Consider the following 25,094-nt stretch of genomic DNA (forward strand, 5'->3'; position numbering starts at 1 on the left):
GATCTAGATAAGCTTCTAAAATAACAATAATAACTAAAGAGAGAAGACAATAACGTGAAATACTTAAGTGTGAGCGAAACAGAGTATCAGTTTTTCTGTCTCTATTTGCGTATCGGGTTTTATTTATTTACCACCGAGCGCTTGAGAGAATAAGAGGTGTATTTAAAGTGTAAGTCATGTTGAATTGATGCATATTTGGCTGTAAAAGCTATAGTGAACGAAAAGCACCAAACATAACCTTTCATCGGTAAGTAGCTTATTTTGTCACGACTCAGTAACTTTATTCAAGAATTATTCATTCGGATGTTTATTTTGGTAAATAATAAGCTATCTTAAATTAATTAATACTTCAACACAACAACACTTCCAAACATATTTTTCAGTGCAAACCAACTAAATTGCGAATCATGTTACCAACGTCAGGTAGTTGCCACACTTCGTGTCCTTTGTTAATAGTTGGATTATAATATTCGCTATCTCACACGTTGTACGCTAATGCCTGGTCTATAACATAGTCTGTCTACGGGTAGAGTCCTTTTCATGAAAGAAGTCCCCCAGACGCAGTGTGACACAATGTTGCCATTTATGAGCAAAACATTTAACAATTTTACATTTATGTAATTTCCTGAATACTTCGATGAAACAAAATACACTCCTAAATTGTATTAAGAAATAAATACATTTTAGATAAGCTGTAATTTCATTACTCAAGCCCATACTACAATAGTTCAGATTAGTGAAACATGTATATTTCTGATAAGTCAAAAGTATATTCGGTATTCTTAAAAGGAACTTTAGTTATTTGGACTTGCATGGGATGACCCATGAGTGGGTTGGTAGACATTATGATAAAAATGCCCATTCGCTCAATATTTCCTATATTACTTTTATGTTTTTATGTACATATTATATTTTTATTTACTTATACAGGATGTCCCAAAAGTCGACGTCAAGTCGAAATTTTCTCATAGGTAATGCCACACCAGTTATCAGAAAAATTCAAAAAAAAAATTAAGTCCAGAAAATGTACACCATGTGACAGTTTTTTCATTCCTGTTGTTACAAATATTTAATTTTTTGAAGGACAGAATTTGAACATCTTTTATAAAAAAAGTAATAAATCTAATCATAAGTATGTCATAAGCGTCACTATCTGTCTCGCTCACATTTTATGGAATGTCTCTCTCATCTTATTTAAACCACGCTGTGGTTATTAGGAACGCTTTGGGTACACTAGAATCGTTTTTTGTAATTCCAGAGAAATTTTTAAAAACAGACTTTGTTTAACAAAAAATGTTTTTATGGCCGATCTAAGAAATAATGAAGTAAGTGTTATACCACGTTAGAATCCTTATTAAAGGTGCAAACTTTTAAAGCTGCTTGCCAAACTGGAGTAGTCCATTTTTTTCAGGACGATCAGTTGAACTAGTCCGAAAAATTAATTTTCGGACTAGTTCAATTTTCCTACAAGTTGGAGTAAACGGCACAGGGTTTAGGATCATAGGTTACATAAATCACCATTCGGGATGACGTAAGAGAAAAAAAATTGGCGAAAAGTAAATATTTGTAACAATAGGAATGAAAAAACTGGTGGCACATGGTGTACATTTTCTGGAATAAAAGGAAAATTTCCATAACTTCAAAAATACATGTCTTAATTTTTTTTTAATTTTTCTGATAACTGGTGTGGCATTACCTATGAGAAAATTTCGACTTGACGTCGAATTTTGGGACACCCTGTATAAGCGATGTTCTACCTACTTACAGGAAAAAGATGAGAAAATAGCGTAAAGAAAATTATCAATTTTTTCTTCAGAGTTTTATTGAATCATTATAACATCATTATCTGAAGAGTGGATGGAAACAGAATCAGCTTCTATTTCAGCATCACTAGCCGTAGATATATTCCAATCCTATTTAATATCCTGTGCAATTTTGTGATGCTTCCCTGAAAATTGATGTATTCTCTCAGAGCTGCCCGTAATTTAGCCAATGTTGGTAATTCGTTATGGACAACTTAAAAACTGTGAATTTTGCCGGATAGCGCACAAATCGAACCCATCTAAGTCAAACTTTTTTGGATGTGGGCGACTCTTCCCTGGGGTGACAATTTTTTTTGAAGTGCTCGCCGCTGTTATATCTTCTTTAGTAAATCTTGTTACAGAGTTCTCTGACACACTTGCAATTAAATAATAAACAATTAAGCATTATAGTAACATTATGTTTATGTTTTAATTTCAGTTACCTAGTTTTATGTATGTGTTGAATTTTGTCGTTTGTAAAAATAGATTTATATTAAAAAAGTCCCATCAATACAGCAAAAAAAATATTATATGGCAACTCTAAAAAGTACCTGTTATGGCGGCGACTCTCTTCCGAACATTGTTTAGTGTTATTAAAACATCCAGATTCTTTTGTTTCGCAACTTTTGGCATTGTAATAGTATATTTCATTACAAGTGCGGAAAGCCTGTCATTGCAACGAGTTCCGACGAATGGTTGACAGTCGGAACAAGTTGCAATGACGGTTCCGCACGTGTACTGAACGACTATTTTTAATACAGTTGCGAAAAAATAAAGCAATTTAATTAAACTATTTGCTTTTTTTCTATTCTCTCTACGGAATAAATTCGTTGCACGTAGATATGTAGCGACTTATATGTTTCCGGTAAATTGTTCTCCGAAGCATTTTATGCAATTATACTGCGTTCGGGTGGTATTCATTCAAATAAAATATCGTCGAAATTACTCATTTTGTGCAACAAATAACTCAACTCGAAAGAACATTTTTGGAAAATGGCGCCAACCGCAAAGAATATGAGCAAAGCTTGTTTTTTCTTTTCTTCACCCATTCTGGGTAGGCAAAGGGAACTTGGCCCATACAGCCAATTCTTCAGTAGACTATTTTTATTGAAAGAAAACCAAATCTAACTCATTGAGTCCAATCTTTAAATCTGATATTTAAACAAATAGTAGCTTCTTTTTAAAATATTTGCATGAATCATAAAAACTTCTGTGATTTTTTTTAGTAAAAACTTCATGGTTAGTTTTTTCTTTTTAATATTTTTTTTATTGATATGAAATATAATAAACCTAACCTAACTTATTGAATCCAATTATTAGTAAACTTTTTAAAAATACGTATTTGCATATATTATAAAATTCTTTTTATTATTTTTTTAATTGATATGAAATGAAAAGAAACCTAATCGAACTTATTGAATCCAATTATTATAATATTTAGAAATCATATATCATAAAAACTTCTATGAATCTTTTTAATAAAACCTTCGTGGTTGGTTTTTTCTTTTTAATACACATTGTTTTGACAGTTGGCAAAGAAAACGCACGAGTGCGGGAATGGCAAAGAAAAAGCACGAGTGTGTAATAGCCCACTTTCCGAACGCTATACCTCCCTGCAATATGCCACTTTTTGAGCAACTGTATTAAAAAAAATCTTTTAAATGCACTAAGCTAGTTAAAACTCACAAAAATCTACCACAACCAACTGAGATAAAAATCGACGAATGACAACACGGCTGACCTGTCAAAATTAGTTCCAAAAATCACCGCGGGACTTCTTTCATGAAAAGGACTCTATATATTATTATCTTAAATACGACTTAAGCTCACACAGCCATTTACTTCATTAATAATTTATTATTTAATTTTTAAATCCTATTTAAAATAATCAAATTTTCAATAATATTTTGTTGTGATTTTAATTTTGGAGCTGCAAATAAGAGGGCGCGACAAAAATTTTACCTACATATTATATCAATTTATCCTACTGCCGTGGCCGGTAGCGTCTAAGGCATAGACTCTCTCGTTTTTACTTCTGGGTTGTTCATTAGAAATTAGAATTTAACATTTTATTACAATATTGGAGCAGGAGATTGAAGGAAGTAGTTAGAGTAGCATCGCAAGATTACAATTAATATTATTTCAATTTGTTCACCCAAATTTGTTCCAAGAATCGTAACATTTCAATTGTGATAATCATAGATAATGGCGGAACCACGTGGAACTGACCAAGACTCTTCACATCACATCGACATTGAAGAAACGACACAGGTTAGTATGTCGATCCTTAAATTTAAATGTAAACCCAACCCTTTAAATGCTTTTCTTAATTTAACTTTGATAATAAGTTGAAATTTAGATATGCAAGGTTCCTCTTATCGTGGCGCTTAACGCCGCCATAGTTTTTTACTTTTTTCTTGGTGCTGACTGACTCATAGAGTCTTTAATCCAATATTTGTCATAAATCATCACCTTAAAAATACATATTTCTATCACAGCTTATTCTTTCGTTCTCTGTTCTTTCTTAAACTGATGTTTAAATAAATAAATTTTTAAAAAGTACAAGGCTCCTATCCCTGAAGACCAGCAGGTCTCCAAAATGAAACGCCTTTATCAGAACACCTCCTAAGAAAAAGATAGTAAGATTTAACGGTTTTCTGTAGTCATTTTGAGGTTTATGTATTTTAAGTTTCTTTTTGTTGTTTTGTTAATTTATGTGATGTGATGTGACCCTCACATACGGACAAACAATAAAATATTTTGCTTAATTCAAGCCAGAAGTTTCCTAAGTATTGCTTTCAAGCAATGAAACAAACTTATCCGATAATCAATTTAAAGAAATTAATGATTTTGTTTCAGAAAACCCACAGACTTTTGATAGTAGCTCTTGGAAAATCTAATAAATTACCTATAGGTTTGTCACGAAAACTTTATGAGAATCATCGCCATTTTAGAACTGCCACCGATCAACTCAGCCAGAACACTATAATATTATCTAATTATTTAATACATGACTACCCCAAACAAGCGAAATTTAAAAAGTAAGTCATTATTGACAAATAACTAAGGTCACCTCTTGTTTGAAATATATATTACACATTAAGTTTAATTAAATGTAAGTAAATAAATTGGCACAACAACCTATTTTAGGTCTTGGCCTCCGACTTTAGAATCTGTTTCATGATCATTTTTAAATCTTATAGTAGCAAGTAGCTGATCAGCCTCCAGTGCCTGACACATGTTGGCGACCATTTGAGCAAATGTTAAATGCGCACATAGAAAGAAAGTCCATTGGTGCACACCCGGGGATCAAACTTACAACCTCGGGTATGAGAGTCGCATGCTGTAATGCACTGCAATTAAATGTGATTACTGAATTATATTTTATTATAAAATAGCATTGCTATACTAAAACTAAAGATTATAGCTAAAATAATAACTAAAGTTCTGTGAATATTTTATTTAATTTTTTTTAAAGTTGTAATTACTCTCATGCATGCAACAATTATAAAAAAACTAGTTTGAGTAATATGTATTATAAATAGTATTATATTACTAACCAAATTTATTAATTCTTTGCAACAGCGAAGAAATAGAAAATAATTTAGAAAAGCTTGTGGATATTAACAATGATGAACTAGATAAAGTGAAGTTGAAGATTGAGAGGGTAAAAAACGGAGATAACGATACAATTGAGGAAATGAACAGACCAATATTCAATCCTGTCAGGACATTTAGAATGGTATTGATTTATAAATTACATAAAATGATCAACATTCAATCAAAATATTTAAAAAAATTGTCACTTGCGATATATACATTTTATAATAATTATTTTTTTCTAAATGGTATTAAGATTTTGTAAAAAAGGGTTGATACATATTTTATATTTCAGAACAATACATTGAGTTTATTACCAGATAATAGTAAAGTCATGCCTCAACTAAACTTCAAAGACATAATTGATAACACTAACAACCTTTGGAGGCCTATTATTACATATAAGCCCAACAATATACAACCTCTTCAGGTCCAACTTGAGGTTGATAATGATGGCAATGTAGTTGGGTAAGACTGCATTTTTAGTAGTAATGTTAATTGATCATTATTAATCATTTTTTCATGGGAAACATATATCTAAGATAAATATATATCCAAGATAAATTATATTATTTATTCACTAAGTTGTTGTGTCTATAAAAATAGCAATTCTAATATAATTTATGTTGTATAAGTGTTTGCTACCATGAAAATTCAACAAAATTAAATATAAATTTCAATAATTGGTCTTGTTAGGGCAGTGTTTTGTAATCCTAAAGTGTTTTGTAATAAATGTACCTCATATCTTTTGTAAATACTATTTAAAGCTACAAATAGGTATTGAGCTAAAACATATCTATCATCCTGTTTATATCTTATAATCTTTATTATTTTTTATAAATAAACTTAAAATACTTTTATATCAACAGATATACACACCCTTACCAAATTGAGTTAGACCTTTATGAACCTCCCAAACATTTTTTGAAAAATGATGACCAACCCTTAGACTTTCCACCACCAATCGAATACACAGAATTCACATTTGTTGATACAATGGAAAAGCTTCAGATTCTTCTAAATGAACTAAACCATGCTCATGAAATAGCAGTGGACTTAGAACACCACAATTATTATTCTTACCAAGGTAGGTACTTACTACAACTGAGGTACTAAGTTTTAATTGCTGTCATTATGAATTCATAATACACAAACTAGTCTTAGTTTAGTTAGTCCTACAGACATGAACTTTACATTGAAAAAAACTAACCATAACCCATAATAATTTTTTTATTTGTTGGCAAGCTTACAGGAGTTACGTTAAACTGCTTATAATATAAAGGTGCTCAAGTACACCTTGACAGCTAAAAGAGTGTAGCATTATAAAATTAAAGTATATTAATATATGAAAACAAAATCATGCTTTGTTAACATATATTCTAAAAAAGATTAAAAATATTGTCTATAAATATTTAATTTTAAATGTTTAAATCCAATAAATAGCTAACTTTAATAACCCAGTTCTGTTAGTAAGAATAACAAGAGCACAATTATCTATTTTCAAATAAATATTAGACTAAAGTAGGCAAAGCAAATGTTTTATCAATGTTCTGAAGGATATAAGTAAATATTTTTAAGAGACTCTACCAATAAATGTCTTATATTATTTCTAGGTTTCACATGTTTAATACAAATTTCCATTCTAAATAAGGATTTTGTGATTGATGCTTTGAAGCTCCGCGAACACTTGCATCGTCTGAATGAATCATTTACAGACCCAAAGAAACTAAAGGTACTATAACTTTGACTAACACATTAAAGAGAACATACTTTCTCTAATATTTATAATTTATTAACTGCTCTCGCAAACAATGCTTCGTCTCAATATGTTTGTTTTACTTAGCCTACCTTTTTAGTAGCTTCATACTAACATATTAAATATTTTGCTATGCTACCCCATGGGACTGTTCACTTTTCTGAAATAGAAACCTTAGTTCTAAATAAAACTATTTTATTTCTGTATAAAAATTACACTGTAATTATATTTAGTTCATTCGCGTAATCAAAGTCATTTTAATTTAAACCTATTTAAATAAATAAAAATTCATATATCTCTGTAAAATTATTTAGCCAACACTGTTTAAATCATGTATAATTTTAGGTGTTTCATGGTGCATGTAATGATATAAGGTGGCTGCAGCGTGATTTTGGTGTCTATGTAGTTGGTTTGTTTGATACATACGAGGCCTCTTTGGTACTTAATTTTAAAGGGAAAAAATTTTCAGACCTCTTAAAGCGATTCTGCAAAGTTGAAACAGATAAAAGGTAAGTTTGTTAGGGTGTGCATTTTAGAATAGAAACTGCATTTTTAATCCCTATAGTGGGATAGCTGATTAGATGTATTTGCTTGCTAGTAATAAAACTTCACAACAGTCAACACTTGAATCAATGATATGAAAATGACTTACTTTTAAGGCTTCATTTGCTCTATTGCATATTATATTATCAAAGATATTGGCACAAGCTTGTCTATGAGAGTCATGTAACTTAGTATTTTAAAACTGACCAAAAAGCAGCCAATAAACATTTGATTTAAAATTATAAATATTTTTAATGATTACAGATATCAAATGGCAGATTGGAGAGTAAGACCTTTGCCCAGAGAAATGATTATATATGCCCGATTAGATACTCATTATTTGATATATATTTGGCGCGAAATGAAAAAGTTGTTACTGAAGGATCGGAACGGAATGAATTTGAGACAAGTTTTTGAAAATAGCAAGCGGATTTGTTTATATGTATGTAATATGAACATTAATTATAAGTACTATTAATGAATCTCTATATTTAGACATTGACTATTTATGACTTTGAATTTATTATATAGAATTTATAATAAATTGGAACTCTTAACCAGTGTTTCCCAACGTGTGGCCCAAGCCCCACAAGGGGCAATTTGAAAGTAAATAGGGCCAAACTCATTAAACTTATTTAGCGTTTTAATTACTTGCTGTCAATAATATTTATAGAATAAAATTATCATTTTACGAGAGAGTAAGAGTATCTTTCTTAAGTGAACAATTAAATTTTTATATTGAATTATACAAGTGCTATGAATAAATATTTTTAATATAAATAATAATTTATTAAAAGAATTTTTCAAATCAGTCCCAAATAAATTAATTATATATAATACAAGTCCGTCCTCTTTATAATTAGAAGATATTATTTCAGAAATACAATAAACCAGAATTTACACAATCCAGCTATTTGGAGTTATATAATCGGTCTAGAAAAACATTAAACTCCCGGCAGCTGGCTGCTTTTAAATTATTATTTCATTGGAGAGATAACCAAGCTCGAATTGCAGATACAAGTGCTGAGTAAGTATTTAACATCAGGAATAAATAAATTATATTACAATTTAATGCATCATTAACACCTTATCAAAATTTAATAAATTGATTATAATAACTATAAACATAATTGAATTTATATTGCAATATTTATAGCTCTTATTAATATATATATATATATAGTAGTGCATAATAACCTATACATATTCGATTCACATTTTGAATCTCGACTAATTCATTTAAATCAATGTTTTAAGATATCAGCTCACTATGGAATCAAAACTGTCAGATCTCAGATGTTCTTTTTTTTTAATTTATCTTTTGTGTGTGTTATATTTTTTAATCACTGTTGTGGTTTGTTGACTGTAGCTTTTTGGTCTCTTGCGATTTGTCAAGTCATATCCTTTTTGGAGGCGAGTTAAAACTTATTTAAGTCAAATTTTTTACAGATATATAATGAATAGTTCCACATTATTTAAATTGTCCGAGGATTTGCCGAATGACACAGAAAAGATTATGCGGTGTTATGAAGGTGGAACCCGACCTATGAAAAATCATTTGGTCATGATACTACCTATAATAATATCGGTGTGTACCTATAATATATCTATATATATTCTTTGATCTTACTAAAATTAGAAATAAATCCAAATTACTTAGATTTACATGTCACATATATATTTGTTGGTATCAAAAAAAGTGAATTGAAAGTTGTTTTTTTTATATATTTTTTTAATCTAAATCCGTATATAGACAAATCTACAAATGTTTCTTAGATATGATCGAATTTAAACGACTAATATTGATACAGTGTCTGGATTTACCGTTGGAACCCTCTCTCTTCCATACACCAGCGTCAATTATGAGTACATTGCAACACGTCGAACAAGAAAATCAGATTGAAACGTTACACGCATTGTCAAGGTATATATATTTTGGGTATTTAAAAAAAAACTACTCAATTAGCACTTACGAGACGGGTAATTATTCAATAAGTTTTTCGCAGGCGTTAATGCGTTAATGTCGTCAGACCTTCATTATGTTAATATATCTAAATCTCCTGTCATGATGTTTGTTCGCGATGGAATCCTAAACTACTTAACCGATTTTAAATTAAATTGGCACACCCTGAGCAGTCTGGTCCAACTTAAGAGATAGCATAGCTTAGATCTTTAATTATAGTCGCAATTTTATTTTATTGCAAATATTTGTTTATTATTTGATACAATTCTAATAGATGCTATATATATCGTTATTCTTATTTTTATCTTAACCTTTCAGTGACGTGACCAAGCTAGATAATCCACTAACAACTATGGCGCCATATATCCCCACTGAGCAAACATTCGCCTCGATTTCTAATGTAAGTATTGTTTTTGCTTGCGTTTCAAACTTTATTTTGAAAAGTATAAACGTTTGCTCGCGATTAATCACAAAAATTGTGTTAAAGCTTGCGTGATATATGCGAATTGTATAATATTAATTTTAAATAGTAATCAAAATTCGAGATTAAACAGAACAAATTAGTACCTATTTGAATTATAGACTAATTTATATGTTTATTATAACAATTTCATTATATATTAGCTCGACTCAGAACCAGGAAATCTAAGTTAATTAAAATTGCGAATATTACAAAATAAAATCGCGAGTTGCTTTTTATAACCTTCTCAGACCAACATTTAATGGAAGTAAAGTCACATAAGACGAAGGAGAATTTTGCTAGCGCAGTTTGTTAATTTATTTTGAGGTTATATGTTGTACCTTACGTTTGTAAGAATAACATGTTTTGTTTGTGATTGGTCCAATTGTCGTCTGCAACTAAAGAGACCAATCACAGTTTAATAAATTGGGTCAATCTTTGGTCATTAAACTAGGCTTGAATTCGTCAAATCGGGCCCTGCGCAAAGGTCTGGCTGATTGCATATGTTTTGTGCGGAGCGAATACCATATCATGATTGTTGTTAAGCGAAGTATATACAGGCTGTGGCGTTAATAATAAAATGCAAAAGCTAAACATGAAATTTCGTATTAGATCTTTGGTCCTCTTGTATCCCAAAACAGATTGTATATTCCTTTATTTGGAGTTTTGGCTAGTATTGAATGTCTCTAAATCTGAAAGACTTACTGTGCATAAAACATATTTTTCTAAATCAGAAAATTTATATCTATTGTAAATTACTGCTACGCGATTACTAAGAGTATATTTGAATGCTTTTGCTTGATAAGATTTGCATTAATATCTGCGAAAATTCATGCCATGCAAGATGTTTTATGATTTTATTGAAATTATGCGTTTTCAAAATGGAACTCATTTTCATAAAAGCAATGTTTATTTTAGAAATTCGTGCAGAACATTTACAGAAGAGGATTCCTTCCACCCTATGATAGATTCAAATACTACCGTAATCTTATTCAGGTAAGAATCACAAATACAATTTAAAAAAAATGTGTTATTTTAAAAGGCGATGTTGGTAAGCTCAAACAAATCTAGCTATGTATTGTAGTATAAAGGAATAGATTTTTAATAATTAAAAGACACTGAAAGTAAACAAATTCTCAGTGATGATTTCTGTTCATATGTGGTATGTCCGGTAGGAAATGAATGAAATTTAGGGATTGTATACCAATCCTAGGAAATTTAATTTCGAAGCTATTTAGGAAATGTATAAAATATTGTTTCGAAAACTATTTAATACATAAATATCCTAGAAATTGTATGTAATTCCAATATCTCTCTAACCTGACCAACACCTAAGACAGAACTAGCGCCTGCATCCCCGCATAGCCATTGATATCTCAAATATTTACATTTCCTAATGCTATGTAGAGAGAATGTATATATTTCCTAGGAAATGTGTCTAATATCATTTATTTTATACATTTCTGTACAATTTTAGGAATTACTTACAATTCCGAGGTAATGTTTATAATCACGGATTACATGCATTTCCTGTGACATATACAACAAATCTAATAAACATAAGGCATACATGAAATTGCAACACTTAAACAAAAGTTGATAGTGACCTTCTACTGTCATTAGTAGATGTTTCTAGTCCTTTTTCACTCAATCAATTATTAAGTTAAGTAGATATAGGAATATAAAATTAAAGATGTAAATCAGATTTGGACTGTGCCATTATTTATCCAAAGAAATTGCTTCCGTTATTAGATTTACTAATTTCCTTCTGTTTTTTGTTTAAAATATGTTAAAGATTACTGAATGTTTACAGAGAGAATACTTCCAAGGTCCATTCGATCGTCCTGCAACAATGAATAAAGAGGATGCCGCATGCAAAGTGAATTCTGAACCTTTTCTGTATCTAAAGCCAGACAGTTCCGCTTCCAACTATAATGTTGCAGGCCCCAGCTGTAGTTATAAGTAACAGAAAATTAAGAACTCAATATAGTGCAATTCACGAAGACAGTGTGCGTGTGTACCGAAAACACTCACACATTAACGGAACGCTTGCACACTATAAACGGTTTGAAGGAATAGTGGGGCGCGTCTTCATGGATTGCACTATCTATATAAGGAACCATTTAACCTTTAATTGGTGGCGCCTAAAGAGTTGTGGTATGTGATCGCGGTCTAGTAAAGTATGTTTTTAAATAGGATACATTCTCGCAGAGGTTTGTAGTACATAACAATTATTGCATCGCAAACATTTGAGCACTAGAATTGTTATAGTACAAGTTTCTGGTTCTTGGACATTGTTCTATAGTACCAAGCCCTACTGTCTACTTTTTATTCGTTATAATATTTTTTCACATATGCCTTTAGTCTGATAGAAGATGATTAAATACTGTACAGCTGTCTCAATGGCCGATCAAGTGTTAATAAAGCAGATTTACTGCAAATCCCTCCCGGCTCCGTGCCAGCAAAAGTAAAACTCTTCTTTTCTAACAAATATATTTTCCATTTTTTTTATTTTTTATTAAAAGTTAAACAGATTTTGTTACTAATAGTATATAAGTGTATAATTATAAGTAAGTATTCAAGACTGATTAATATATGTGAACACTATTCACAGTGTCAGTTTTATTTATTTAAGATCATTTTATTACTATAGTGACTATAGTAATAAAATGATCTTAAATAAATAAAAGCTTACACTATAGTACAGTGTAAGCTTTTAGAAACAGAAAAATGTAGCATGTTAAATTGCTGTGTAATAGTTCATTTAAGTTTTTTTTTTAAAAGAAGCCCCCATGCTTAACATGGATTACAGTTTTCAGTGTCACAGCCAAATCCAGTAAGCCCCATTATATATATGTTAAACACATGTGGGCAACTTTATGATTTTGGATTGAGCTAACTTTTATAAATATAAGTACATTTTTTTTAATAAAAAACTATTAAACAAAATTTTAAACGCATAAGTTATTTAAACCACTTTCAGCTGCTGGCTTGGATGGACTGTCACATCCCATCTAAAGATTTAACATCAATCTTTTAGATTGGGTGATTGGTTGGTGAAATAGGTGTTCGTCTTCGAACCATTAAAAAAACCTGTGTATAAAAATGCTTTGCGGGGGATAACCGAGCTGTTGCCCCCATGTGGGGCAAAGTTGGTGAACCTTACTGATGGTGGGATGAGGCCAATTGCTATAGAAAACAATTTTCGTAGATATAGTAAGTAAAGTGCGGTAACATATTTGAATTGCTTGTTTCCAAAACAGCACTTGTCCTAAACTGTTTTTTTAGAGTAGGAACAAAAAACTAATTTGTGATATTTTTTGTGGGAGAAGCTAGTAATATTTTGAGTCACAAATAAACAAAAGACATTTCTTCGAAAGAAAAGTTCAAAACCACCACTAGAAAATTTTATTAACAATTTTTTTTGGATATGTGCCCTTTGGTAAACAAAAGTGAACATGTGTCATTTAGTCAGTAAATTACAATAGTACTCATGCAAATTTTAAGGATGATCATATTAAAATAAAACCATTTAGTTCATTTCATTTCAATCATACATGTTATATCATCTATTTCACCTTCGGCTTGTGTTGTGGGCCATGTCAATATTTTATTATAAAAATCTTGATGAGAGTCAGGAATGTAGCTAATAGGCTTTTTAATATTGAATTTTCTTTGCGTACGTGGGGTTCACAGTTTAGCTGTAAACTGTCATATCTGTCGCAGGTAAAATACATCTTGTACTGGTATGTGGGGGAGGGGCAATGTGCATATAATCGAAGCAAAGACCAACCATGTCATCTCTTTGTTGTCACAAATCTTTAGTGTTCTTTATAGTACTATAAAATTTGTTTGCTCATGCATTATGCACTTTCAAGTCTATTTCGGCCTGCTTTTTCACACTCACACTCACATGAGTTTGATATAGTGACATTCAGCTGACCACAGGTAGATACACCTGTGTATCTACCTGTGGTCAACCAAACTGAAGATCAAAATGCTGTTTGAAAATAGAGTAGTACAGGTTGTATGTAACGTTCAATCCAGGATACTTAGGGTCTGTTTCACAATGTCCGGATAAGTTCGAAATAAGCTATTTATTACTTATTTGTAGGATAAACAGTATTTTTGCGTTTCACGACTGTCAGATAGTGATATTTGTCATGAAATGCCAAATATCTTATTCGGAACATTTATATTTCGAATAATTTATGTGTTGCATAGGTATTTGGCACTTTATCCATACATTATGAAACAGGCCCTTAGTCTTGAAAGCAATATGCATCTGTTTTATTGTCAGCCTAGGATCCAAATAAGTACATGTTTTGTTTTATTTTTTCAACTACTTCTGCGGTTGAATGATGTGTGTTCCCAAGGTTTTTTCGCTTTAAAACCTCGCCAGCTCTTATGAGAGCCTGTAAACGTCTAATTTTTGCCATCTGTGTCATAGGTATTCAAAAATGTAGCTTTGCAAACCTTATGCTTCACTCCATTAGCAGCAGGTAAATTATACACAAATGAGGCAGACCGAGGTTTCGGTTTCTGTGGTCGGTGTTTCATGATTTCAGCTTTCTTGATTAATCCCATCAAATGAACATCTTGTTCAATACTCGTTTCATATGAATAGTATTTCACAAACTGCGAATCTTGGTGTTTGGTTTCCACAGAGCATAAGTCCCGGACTAGAGATGATAACCAAATAAATTTTTACGTAGCCTTTAGAAATGTTAGTTAAAGTACGGGACATGAGTGTTTTAGTTTAAAAAAAAGTTAACCGGAACATATTATATATACATAACATATATATATATACATAACATATATATATAACATATATATATATACATAACAGGTATTTTCAGTCTGAAGAATGTAAGCAGGTGCCAGGAATGTTATCATTTAATTCTTTATTGGGTTTATAATGCCGATGGAAGAAAATGCATAATAATGTATCAAAATAATGTTTTATTCTCTAACAGTACTAGTATAGTACGTTTAAAAGATTTTAGTCTGTAATAAAATGCTAAATTCGATCAATGCTCAAACTCTCTTTTGAGTTATAATATATATATAAGTTAAAACTTATCTAAACATTTATTTTATTTATCAGATACATCCTCTGATATATTATCGTCTTTCACTTTAATTTTATTTTTAATTACTCTACTATTTGTATAGCCAGAATCATTCCTTTCTTTTACGACTCCCTTGCCTTCGACAATTTTGCTTCTAGATTTGCTATGAAATTTCTTTCGACTGTGTTCTTCATCGCGATTTTTTTTGGATCGATGCACTGTTCTCGTATGCGGTTCTGTTGTTAGTATAACCTTATTGTCGTCCTCCGTCAGAATATCTCGTTTCAGCGCACTTTTAAATGTTTGTCCCCTTGACGGCTCATGTAGAGAAAATGTTATTCTGTCGTGGTGAATCTAAAATTATACATACATGTTATGTAAATTACAAGATAATTAAAAATCAACTGAATTATTTATTATATTAATACAAAATATTAATATACCATGTATCACTTATACGAATAGTTTGTTCATTAGAATTTATAATACAAAAAATCACAGCACTTCCGATAAATAGGTAAGAATGACAGGTTTATTATGATTTGCTATTAAATATACATACTACATTTAGGACTACATATTTTCTTAGATTGTACTTAAATATTTTTTCGGGTCATCAGTCGCCTGCTTTCTAAATATTATTTTGCTTACTCTGTATTCGATAGTAATAAAGCATTCCTCTTCATCTTCGCATATTAATGAATTAACATCGGCTGGTTTAGCTGCGTTGGCCGGTCTGCGTCCTACACGGAAGAAACGCCACAACGAACGTATCCTTGGTCCGCACGCCCGCACAATATCGCTAACCTATAAATGTTAATTACATACGTGAGAACAATCACGTACTTGCTTATAAAAAATTTTGGGCATTGGGTTGTTTAAATATAACTGTCAATACCCAGGCCCCTTCAATGGCGCAAAAACATGACTGCTTTACACAATTCTACGTCAGCGTTCTGTACTATTTAACAACCAATTATTTGAATGGAGATGATTTCACTTCGCTGTGATTTAACAAATGTTTGAATAAACCAGCGGGAGCTTGTAACTTGTGCCTTACCTTCATCTGCTCTCCACCGTCACAAACTCCATTCGTATGGGGTTCCACACCGAAAGTGTTAAGACAAGCGCGATCGTCGGGCATTAGAGAATCTATTTGAAATGCGCACCTTGGAGGATTGTCTGTTCGCTCCTGAAAGTTGAAATAAGCACGGGATGGTATTAATAGAGCTTTACAGTTAAGGTTAAATAAAATCGTTTGTGAGGTTGTTTTAGAAACATGTGCACTAAAAAATATACTTACGTTAAATTTGCCTATAAATAATCAAGATGTTTTAATACCATTACTACTATAATACTAATTTTGAGTGGGACATGGGAAATGTATGTGATATAGGTGCTGATAAACTTTTCGGCGCTTTTTCTTACGTTCTGCCGATTATGGCCCGAAGATCAAAACTTCCTCTGCAGTAGGTAAGTAGAAGCGTAAGTATTCTAAACTTATGTTACGATTAGTAACAGAAAATAATATAATTAAAAATAGGTTGTAAACTAATATAGCCGTTTAATTCAAATTTCATAACACCAAACTGAAATATATTGTATGAAAATATGACTGGCTGGACTCAATTAGAAATGTAAAATCGCGAATGCGTTGAAAGCTATTGTTTTATTAAATTGAACAAATTTTGATTAAACGTAGATGTCGGCATCAATAAACGAAATTTTATGAGTTCCACTTACTTATTTTCTTATAATGGGTATAAAGAGTAGCCTCACTCGTTCTACTCAGGTGTCAAAAAGACTTCTTAAAAATAAGGATATTCATTTCTTGGTAATCTACTATATATATAAAACATGACGAATCTATTATACGGAAAGTGAGACAGAAAAATATAAAATTTACCCATCCAACTTCGTCGCAATGCTTTGGCTCGTCATAACAAACGTAGTAATTAATCGCCTTAGACCCATCTGTTCTTTTTTCAGTCGACCAAGTGTACCAGTTTTCGGCAAATTTAAACATACTATTTATATGAACTTGGCGGTAAATTAACGGGAATATCATCTCATTGGGATGGATCGGTCGTAACTTTTCCGTCGTAGGTTTTTCTTCCTCGTAATCGACTTGCTTCTCCGCGATGAGCCGATGCGCCGCTTTCTTCAAAAAAGGCATCATAGTTATATCAATTTTTTTCTTATAATCCCAACTTTCCGTATGTGGAGTATCTTCATCTTCAATTTTAGAATCTTCATCTGAACGCATTATAACTTTGACTTTAACTGTTAAAGTACTTTGAATTAAACATACTAACAACAGCCTACTGTACCACATCATAACTGAATCTAATTTGAGGTACAGAGAAATATAAAGGAAAATATTTATGAGAGCAAAGGAAGTTATTCTTTCAGAAATACTGATAAGCATGGTGTTTGTAAATAATAGTTTGATGAAAAAATGTATGTTATCGAGTAGTTGACTATTTTTGTGTCGAATCACACAGGATGAATAAAGAAAAGAGCATATAAGATTATTGCTTTTATTTGGGTACAAAGATGTAGAATATAAAATAAAAATACTGCATTTGGTATAAACCTTTCATCATAAAATTCGATTATGAAAATTAAGCATTTTGTCAAATACATGATTTACATTTATAAAATAATATTAAAGCATAAGACATTAACACTATACTAATTATTATTTATCTATATAGAAATTGTATAATCGTATAGTACAAATAAAAAAGCGAGTGAAGTTTGGACCATTGTTAGGAATTTTTTGTTTTCCATAGTGCTCATTATTATACACCAGCCATTAGAATTCGTATTTACAAGATACATAATAATTTCAATCTAAAGTGATATTTCATAGCATAGGGGTAAAAACAGCATCACTAAGGCAGAGAGGGTGTTTATTGTACATTATTATTATTAGAGCCCTAACATTAACTATAATAACTATAATATAGCACTAAGGAATGAGAAACGAGTTTTATTCCCATCACAAGACTATAAGCTAGTACAAGAAAGTAAGGCCAGATCGAGTAAATGCGTAATTTAAGTCTTCCTACTTTCTTAGAATATAATTAGATCTCTTAAGTGTTCGCTAAGCCTAGTACATTGGTTCCGTCTGTGTACAAATAGTGAAAACTCTACATCGCAAACATCACTTAAATCTATGATAATTAATTTCAAATGCTAAATTAGGCTCTTAAAATTAAGCCGTTCGGTCCACGGTCGTAACACCTATGTGATATTTCTATTCATAATCTTCACTCTAGCGATCAGCTCGGGATAGACAGACACAGACAGATATTATTGTATGGCCCCATATAGGTAAGCGTAAGAAACGAATTTAGAGATCTGACTTCCGTACTTTAAAAACGTAGTAAGGTTTAGTCTGAGCTAAATAAATAAAGCTTTATTCATTTCCAAAAGCCCGAATACAATCGCCAGTGATTAGATTATCTACTTACAACATATTATATTCAGTAAATATGCGAACGTAATTATACTAATCTCGATAAAAAGTTACACCCTATCTAATCGCTCAAAATATTGTCGAAGATTGTCAACGCTAACTTTAACACGGTAAACTACGGAAAATAGACAACTGTCAACTATATAAATACTTTCTAATATTTTATACCTAATCTTTTTATAGTCTGAATCTATATCTAGTGACTAATATAATAAAAATATGGTTTAAATTATTACATGAAAATAAATTACTATCATAACATGGTAACTAGATTGCGATTTTGCGAATAGATTTACGAGTTTCCGGCAGATTGAGATTTGAGAGCCGTTGAAAGCAAGTGGTTACTACAAAGATCGCATCAGAACGGGGCCTAAATTTGATAATATCAATTTTATATAGATATGTAGGCTGTAGCCAAATACAGATCAATTAATTCCATTCAATTATGAATAAACATTTCTATATACGTTTGTTTTATTTGTATTTTTATACCCTTACTTTTTCTATTGCTTTAAGTACATTTTACATCGAGGTAATCTTACAGTAGGGTTACCACTATTATACATTTGTAAAGAGTAAAGCGGACTATTACCCTATTATTGGCGGAGGAAGATCGGATTTCTTATGTCTATTAAACGTAGCTCACTCGTGAAAGTCGATTTGCAGTTAGATTTACAATTTAATTCATATTTCAACACGCACACGACACTGAAATATAAGCTCTTGTAAATTATCTTAGAGACGAAGATTCAGTGATTCGTCTAAACGATAAAATCTGTCAAAATAATCAGGGGAGAGTCATGGTTCGTCATGAGTCATCTCCGAATCTACGTCTAAGTTAAAGAAGCATCTACGTTACTTATTTAACTGTAGGGATTGGCATATTGGCTATAAACATAGCTGTCTCTTTTCGTCACAGCTTAAAAATCGTTGACAGAAAGAGACGAAATTTAATGAAAAGAAATTTAAAAGTGACCAATTAGATACAATTACATTTAAATAAAGAGGGCTTTAATAAATGAGTTATACATTTTTATAAATAGTTAATACAATTTAGTATTGAATTTTGAAGAAGAAAGGAAAAAGGTGAAATATTTTTTTAAATTTACTTTTAAATGCAGCTTATAAATATCGTTGGGAATTTATATCGTGGCGTAATCCAAGCGTGCTTATCATTTAATAGTTATCTCGCATGATCAGGAAAAGTTAGGAAAACTAAAAATTACCAATTTCATAACTGAATCGACAATTAAAAACTATCAAAATATCCAGACTTAAACGCAACATAACCAGGCTTAGCCATTTCATGAATTACTTAGGAAGCTTTATTCCACTACAGCATCACATTGGTTGGCAGTTTCATTCGATAGTATATAGTCCCATAGTACATAAACCTTATATAGAGATATAGTAAAATGCCAATCCCTATAATATACAGAATATCCTACAGAAAGTATAGCAGAACTGAAAATGACGATGCGTTTATGTGCGCGAACATTGGCAGTAAATCGATGAAAAAACGTGGCTTCAAAAGTGCCTACATTATTTCTACAATCATTTATTTCTCTAGGCCAAATTGAAAACTACTTGATTACTTAAACGAAATTTGATAAACACTAATACTCTCCAAAAGGAAGAAATAGAAGCGGTTTACACACATTTAATTGGATTAAAAAATTTCAATAACAATTTGATCCAATAAAATGTGCATCGCATAGAAAAATTTTATAATTCTAGAAACATCAATTCGTTGCCGCAAACGACCTAAAACCTGCAATTCAATATTTGTAGGGTTCGCAATACTTAAGTTTTAATTGACTACATCTTAAAGAAACGAATGCGCCGACAACGAACTACTTATAAACACTTCTCATCCGATTGAATTATCTAGAATGTTCTGGAATCGGTTCTACCATTTCTATAGACAAGTTTTAATTTTTGTACAGACCAGTGCGTCTTCAATCTATGTTTCGTAATTACGAATGATAATACAGTCAATACCGTTTACAGCGACATCATTTGAACAACATACTAATAGGTTATATTTCAAAGGTCCCGGCGGAATTCTATTGAATTCTCAATAACAACGTCATTGGCTGTCAAACTATCGATTTTTCAAATTTGAGTAGTCCCTTCGGTGCCCTCATAACCGATTATGACTGTATTATTAGTCGTAATGTGGTGGGATAATTTTTAAAGAGATCTCTGCGACTATAAGAAAAATTTCACATGAAACTCACGGTGTCATATTACATAAGATATGAAATGTCGACATTGTTAAAACGAATTGCACCTCAAATTACTAATATCACAAAATAAAAAGTACGATGTTTCTATTGTCTGTAGAAAATGAGCGATTTTCGTACAAATCTTAGTAGGTTACAAATGTCGGGTTATATTCAGTTGGTATAAATTACTTATGCAAAACAATAATTCTTTTTACGTATTAGAATATCAGAATACACCATACAAAGGATGACTCAGTTGTCCTCAACATAATTCAACAAACAAAACATAAATATTTAGTCTGTGCATAATATTGACATTTGACATCTCTATGGATCGTTTCAGTCTTAAAAGTCGGATACAAGCGAATTCGACCTAATGTTATCTATGACATCTCTGTGACATCTGTGGTAACATCACGTAGTCAGTGCTAGGCACTTACGCTGTAGAATTAGGTGTATCTCCGCGAAGGTCGGTCTTTCCAGTTCGTCTCTTCTCCAACAATCTCTCATGACTTCGTAAAGATCCCGAGGAACGCCGGGAGCGCGATCAATGCATTCGAAGAGGTCGTCATCCGCTTGTAAATGGGATAGATTTTCTAACACCTGTAAAAATTTTAAGATCTGATAATAGCTGCATTGGTGCGTTTGAACTTTGATTTCCCTCCAATTCTAAGATCACTAGGTGTTTATATAAATTATATAACACTTTCAGTTCTAGGTAGTTTAGTGTACATTCTAAAAATAAAATATTTTAATAAAAACATAGATTTAATTCTCATTGTCTGCACATCTTTTAACTGAAATAAAAAAATCACTCAGAAGTAAAAAGTAACCTAGGACACTAATTTGCAGTTTTCTATGTATATAAAGTAATATAAGGATAAATAAAGTTTATTTTAATTTATTTATAATAAATTAAAAAACAAAGCGAGTTGAAACTTAATTAGATAGTTACCTCAGCTTCAGTCAAATGTTCATAGGGCCTCCGGCGGCATAAAGTAAATATTTCGTGCAATGTAACAGCAAACGCCCACACATCGCTCTTGGTCGTATATTTCCCTCTCAAAACAGATTCCCAGGCGGCCCATCTCAACGGCAGCGGTATTCTACCATCCACTTTGTAATAATCACACGCGTACACTTCATTATCCGTACCGAAATCGCTTATTTTCACCTGGTATCCTTTACCGACTAGGCAATTACTGTGAAATATACATATATTATTAAGATTTCAAGAATAAAAAATGTTTTGAAATTTAAAACTACAATTCCAAGGGTCTGTTGGACTAACAAAAATAATATCTATCATTCGTCAATTGTTTTTATTGGGCTATACGTACAACGGCTTTTGCCTGGATTCAATTCGGTTAGTACTAAACAATTAAAAGGATTTTTCAACATACCGAGCAGCCAAATCCCTGTGCACGAAGTTTAATGACTCCAGATATTGCATACCGGCGGCGATTTGCGTTGCGACGTGCATCAAAGTAGCAAGAGATGGCGGCACTGTCGTACGAAGGAACGAACACAAATCACCTATAAACACACACATAAGTAAGTTTTTTATAAATCATATGAAAAAATCATAACAATAAAATTAAATACGTTTACAAATAAACATCTGGAAATTTTGACGTCATTACAGCCTAATTAAAAATTTCAGTAATACATAAAATTATTGTCACATCTACAATAATTCATATTTTTAATGAGTGAATTATAATAATTATTACTGAAAATATCTTATACCCTATAATTTTACTTTATAAACATACCAAGTTCAAGATATTCTAGAACAACAGCCAAAGGTGGCGAACGGCAGGCGCCCAATACTCTTGCGAGGTGCGGCGACGACAAAGCCGCTAAGATGCGAACATCACGTTCGAACTCCTCCCTGAAAATATTAATATAATATTAATACACAATTATTCAATATATATCAAGAAGCAACCTAAGAAAACTATAATTTAAATTGTCCATGTAATTATAATAGCTAAAATCCGCTAATTTTCAAAAAAATATAATATTGACTAAAATTTTGCGTGAAATACAAATTCTTGAATTATTTTGTACAGTTTTAAATAGATTATTCTTTTCTAATAAATATTTAAAATTGTAAAGAAAAAATAACATTAATTTTAACATTGTCTCAATAGTATTAATGTCGAGGGTCTGGGTTCGATTCCTGAATAATAAAGTTTTGGCTAAGCTGAACCTTACAGTAATTATGAATAAACCACTTCAATAGATAAACAACCAAGTTTCATTACCAACGCGTTTTTTTTGGTATTTAAAATTGCTTTTGTAATATTTATAGTGGTAATTTATATTCTTAAATAAAATATTTTATCAGGGTTTGGGGTGTGCGAGGATCCAAATGAAACCAACCAACGACGAGAGGCAATTACCCACTAAATCATTTCAATATTAATGTCTCTTTTCATCACAACGTTAACCCAATTAGATAGAAAGAGACGTTTGAATAATTTAATTAAAAATGATACATATACAAAATTAAACATTCGTTTTACATAATGATTCTTTAACTGATATATGAAAATCTCGAAACATTTGTTTACGAGTTTCAACATGTCACTGGCAGAAATACCTTTAAGCATATCGTAACGTTTAGCAATAGAGGGAGCCATTAATTAATCACTAATACTTATTGACTTATTTATACGCGGTCTAAAGTTACAAGATTATAATATTTATTACGTATAAAATCCTTACCAAACGAATAAAAACAGAAACATCTCTAATCTCTTTCTCACTCGTCATAAGAGAAATCTTGAATGCACACCAGTTATATATAAAACACAATAATATTAAAGTTAAAAATAAAAGCAACCTAATTCAGTATCTAACGTAAGAATTTTACTGTATCATTGTTCGTACGTTATTTAAATACAGATTTATCATCGCCAGTTGGTTATCTGGTGCTGTACATGAGATTGTAATTTCATACATGATATACCTCTCCTTGAGCGAGGCGTCATGGCAGAGAAACTTGACAGCAACCAAGCGACGATCCGAAGTAATAGTTCCATTGTATTCTGGAACGCCGTCCGCTTCCGCCACATAAACCTATAAGATGTGTATCATGCTTTATCTAAATATCCAACAAGAGACCGGTATGAGTTTGATTCCATGGAAGATGGGCCGGATGCTGGTTTGGCCCCTTCCCATCTACATGGAACCAACAACAAGGCTGGTGCGGCTTGTGATACGGCTGGAAAAGCTAAAGCCTGCAAATACAGGGGTCTAGGCTCCGAATATGATTTATCATTTGGTGTTAAGATTCTTGGTCCGTGGTCTCCTAGCGCTATAAGGCTTTTTAGGGAAATATCAAAAAGGTTAGTCGACATCACTTTTTTAAATAATATATTTTAGCTATCACATTTCAAGGTTAGTTATATTAGATTTTTTATATTTAACAATGTTAACGTCCTCATCTAAATTTCTTTGTTTTATGTTGTGTTTTGTGTTGAGTGTATTAAAATATATACTTATGTTTTACGGTACCAAATGTCAGTGAGCGATAATATATTTTTAATATATTATTAGAATTTCTAAGACAAAGTGCATGTAATACGAGTGATTTCTTTGTTTATTTATATCATGACAAAATTCTGTTAACATTTCTAATTTCATATAAGCAGATTATGTAGTTCATCCACAATCACTTTCATAGATTTTTTTTTCCATACATTTTGCTTTACCGATAATTGAAAAGGAATTGTCTTATACTAAAATACTTACGGTGCCAAAATCCCCTTCAGCCAGCTTAGAAATCATTCGGAGACGGTGTCGAGGGAATTCAATTACATTCGTTGTCTCAAGACGTCGTTTTAAATCTATAAGCACCTCTTGCTGGCTTGGAGACTGTAAACAGTACGCAATATTCATTATAAAAGTACAAAAATACACCGTACAGACTTCCAAAAATAGCCTATTTATTTTATAAAAATAAATTAAAACTTCATGCATTTGATTCTCTCAGCAATACTAATTAATAATATTTCTTATTATTTCTTATTTTTTTTTAACATTTTAGTACATTTTGGAATCGGAGATATTTTATTATATAAGGCAATTTTATTATTTTCATTTGAGGCTATTATTTATAAGAATATGTTTAGATAAAAAAGGATTTGTTTATAAAAATAAATCATTCATTATT

At 31.2% G+C, this 25,094-nt stretch overlaps 3 protein-coding genes across 4 annotated transcripts in view; 1 reads left to right on the forward strand and 2 right to left on the reverse strand.

The window, feature by feature from the left end:
• The first annotated feature begins 3,779 nt into the window (after positions 1 to 3,779).
• On the forward strand, positions 3,780 to 13,073 carry LOC110993970 (exosome component 10). The gene is made up of 14 exons (XM_022260411.2): positions 3,780 to 4,073; positions 4,662 to 4,843; positions 5,388 to 5,544; positions 5,698 to 5,870; positions 6,272 to 6,489; positions 7,016 to 7,134; positions 7,504 to 7,667; positions 7,966 to 8,143; positions 8,580 to 8,728; positions 9,151 to 9,289; positions 9,513 to 9,625; positions 9,983 to 10,064; positions 11,043 to 11,120; positions 11,938 to 13,073. Exons 1-14 carry the CDS (start codon positions 4,008 to 4,010, stop codon positions 12,088 to 12,090), a joined length of 1,971 nt encoding a protein of 656 aa, XP_022116103.2. The 5' UTR covers positions 3,780 to 4,007; the 3' UTR covers positions 12,091 to 13,073.
• Positions 13,074 to 15,119: 2,046 nt separating this feature from the next.
• Positions 15,120 to 17,597, reverse strand: LOC110993987. Its single transcript, XM_022260442.2, has 4 exons — positions 17,106 to 17,597; positions 16,260 to 16,391; positions 15,851 to 16,006; positions 15,120 to 15,553 (listed from the first exon to the last, which is right to left on the reverse strand). Exons 1-4 carry the CDS (start codon positions 17,535 to 17,537, stop codon positions 15,224 to 15,226), a joined length of 1,050 nt encoding a protein of 349 aa, XP_022116134.2. The 5' UTR covers positions 17,538 to 17,597; the 3' UTR covers positions 15,120 to 15,223.
• Positions 17,598 to 17,731: 134 nt separating this feature from the next.
• The window catches only part of LOC110993966 (discoidin domain-containing receptor 2), a 37,890-nt gene continuing 30,527 nt past the window's right edge, over positions 17,732 to 25,094 (reverse strand). The window contains exons 10-15 of one of the 2 annotated variants that reach the window (XM_022260406.2): positions 24,674 to 24,796; positions 23,880 to 23,998; positions 22,687 to 22,805; positions 22,315 to 22,447; positions 21,867 to 22,113; positions 17,732 to 21,514 (exon numbers count right to left, since the gene is read on the reverse strand). In XM_022260406.2, coding sequence (XP_022116098.2) covers positions 21,326 to 21,514; positions 21,867 to 22,113; positions 22,315 to 22,447; positions 22,687 to 22,805; positions 23,880 to 23,998; positions 24,674 to 24,796 — 930 coding nt within the window. In that variant the 3' untranslated portion in view covers positions 17,732 to 21,325. The remainder of the gene's footprint in view (positions 21,515 to 21,866; positions 22,114 to 22,314; positions 22,448 to 22,686; positions 22,806 to 23,879; positions 23,999 to 24,673; positions 24,797 to 25,094) is intronic. The other variant, XM_022260407.2, reaches the window with a different exon arrangement.

This window comes from Pieris rapae, chromosome Z (genome assembly GCF_905147795.1).
Source record: "Pieris rapae chromosome Z, ilPieRapa1.1, whole genome shotgun sequence".
Classification (NCBI taxonomy): domain Eukaryota; kingdom Metazoa; phylum Arthropoda; class Insecta; order Lepidoptera; family Pieridae; genus Pieris; species Pieris rapae.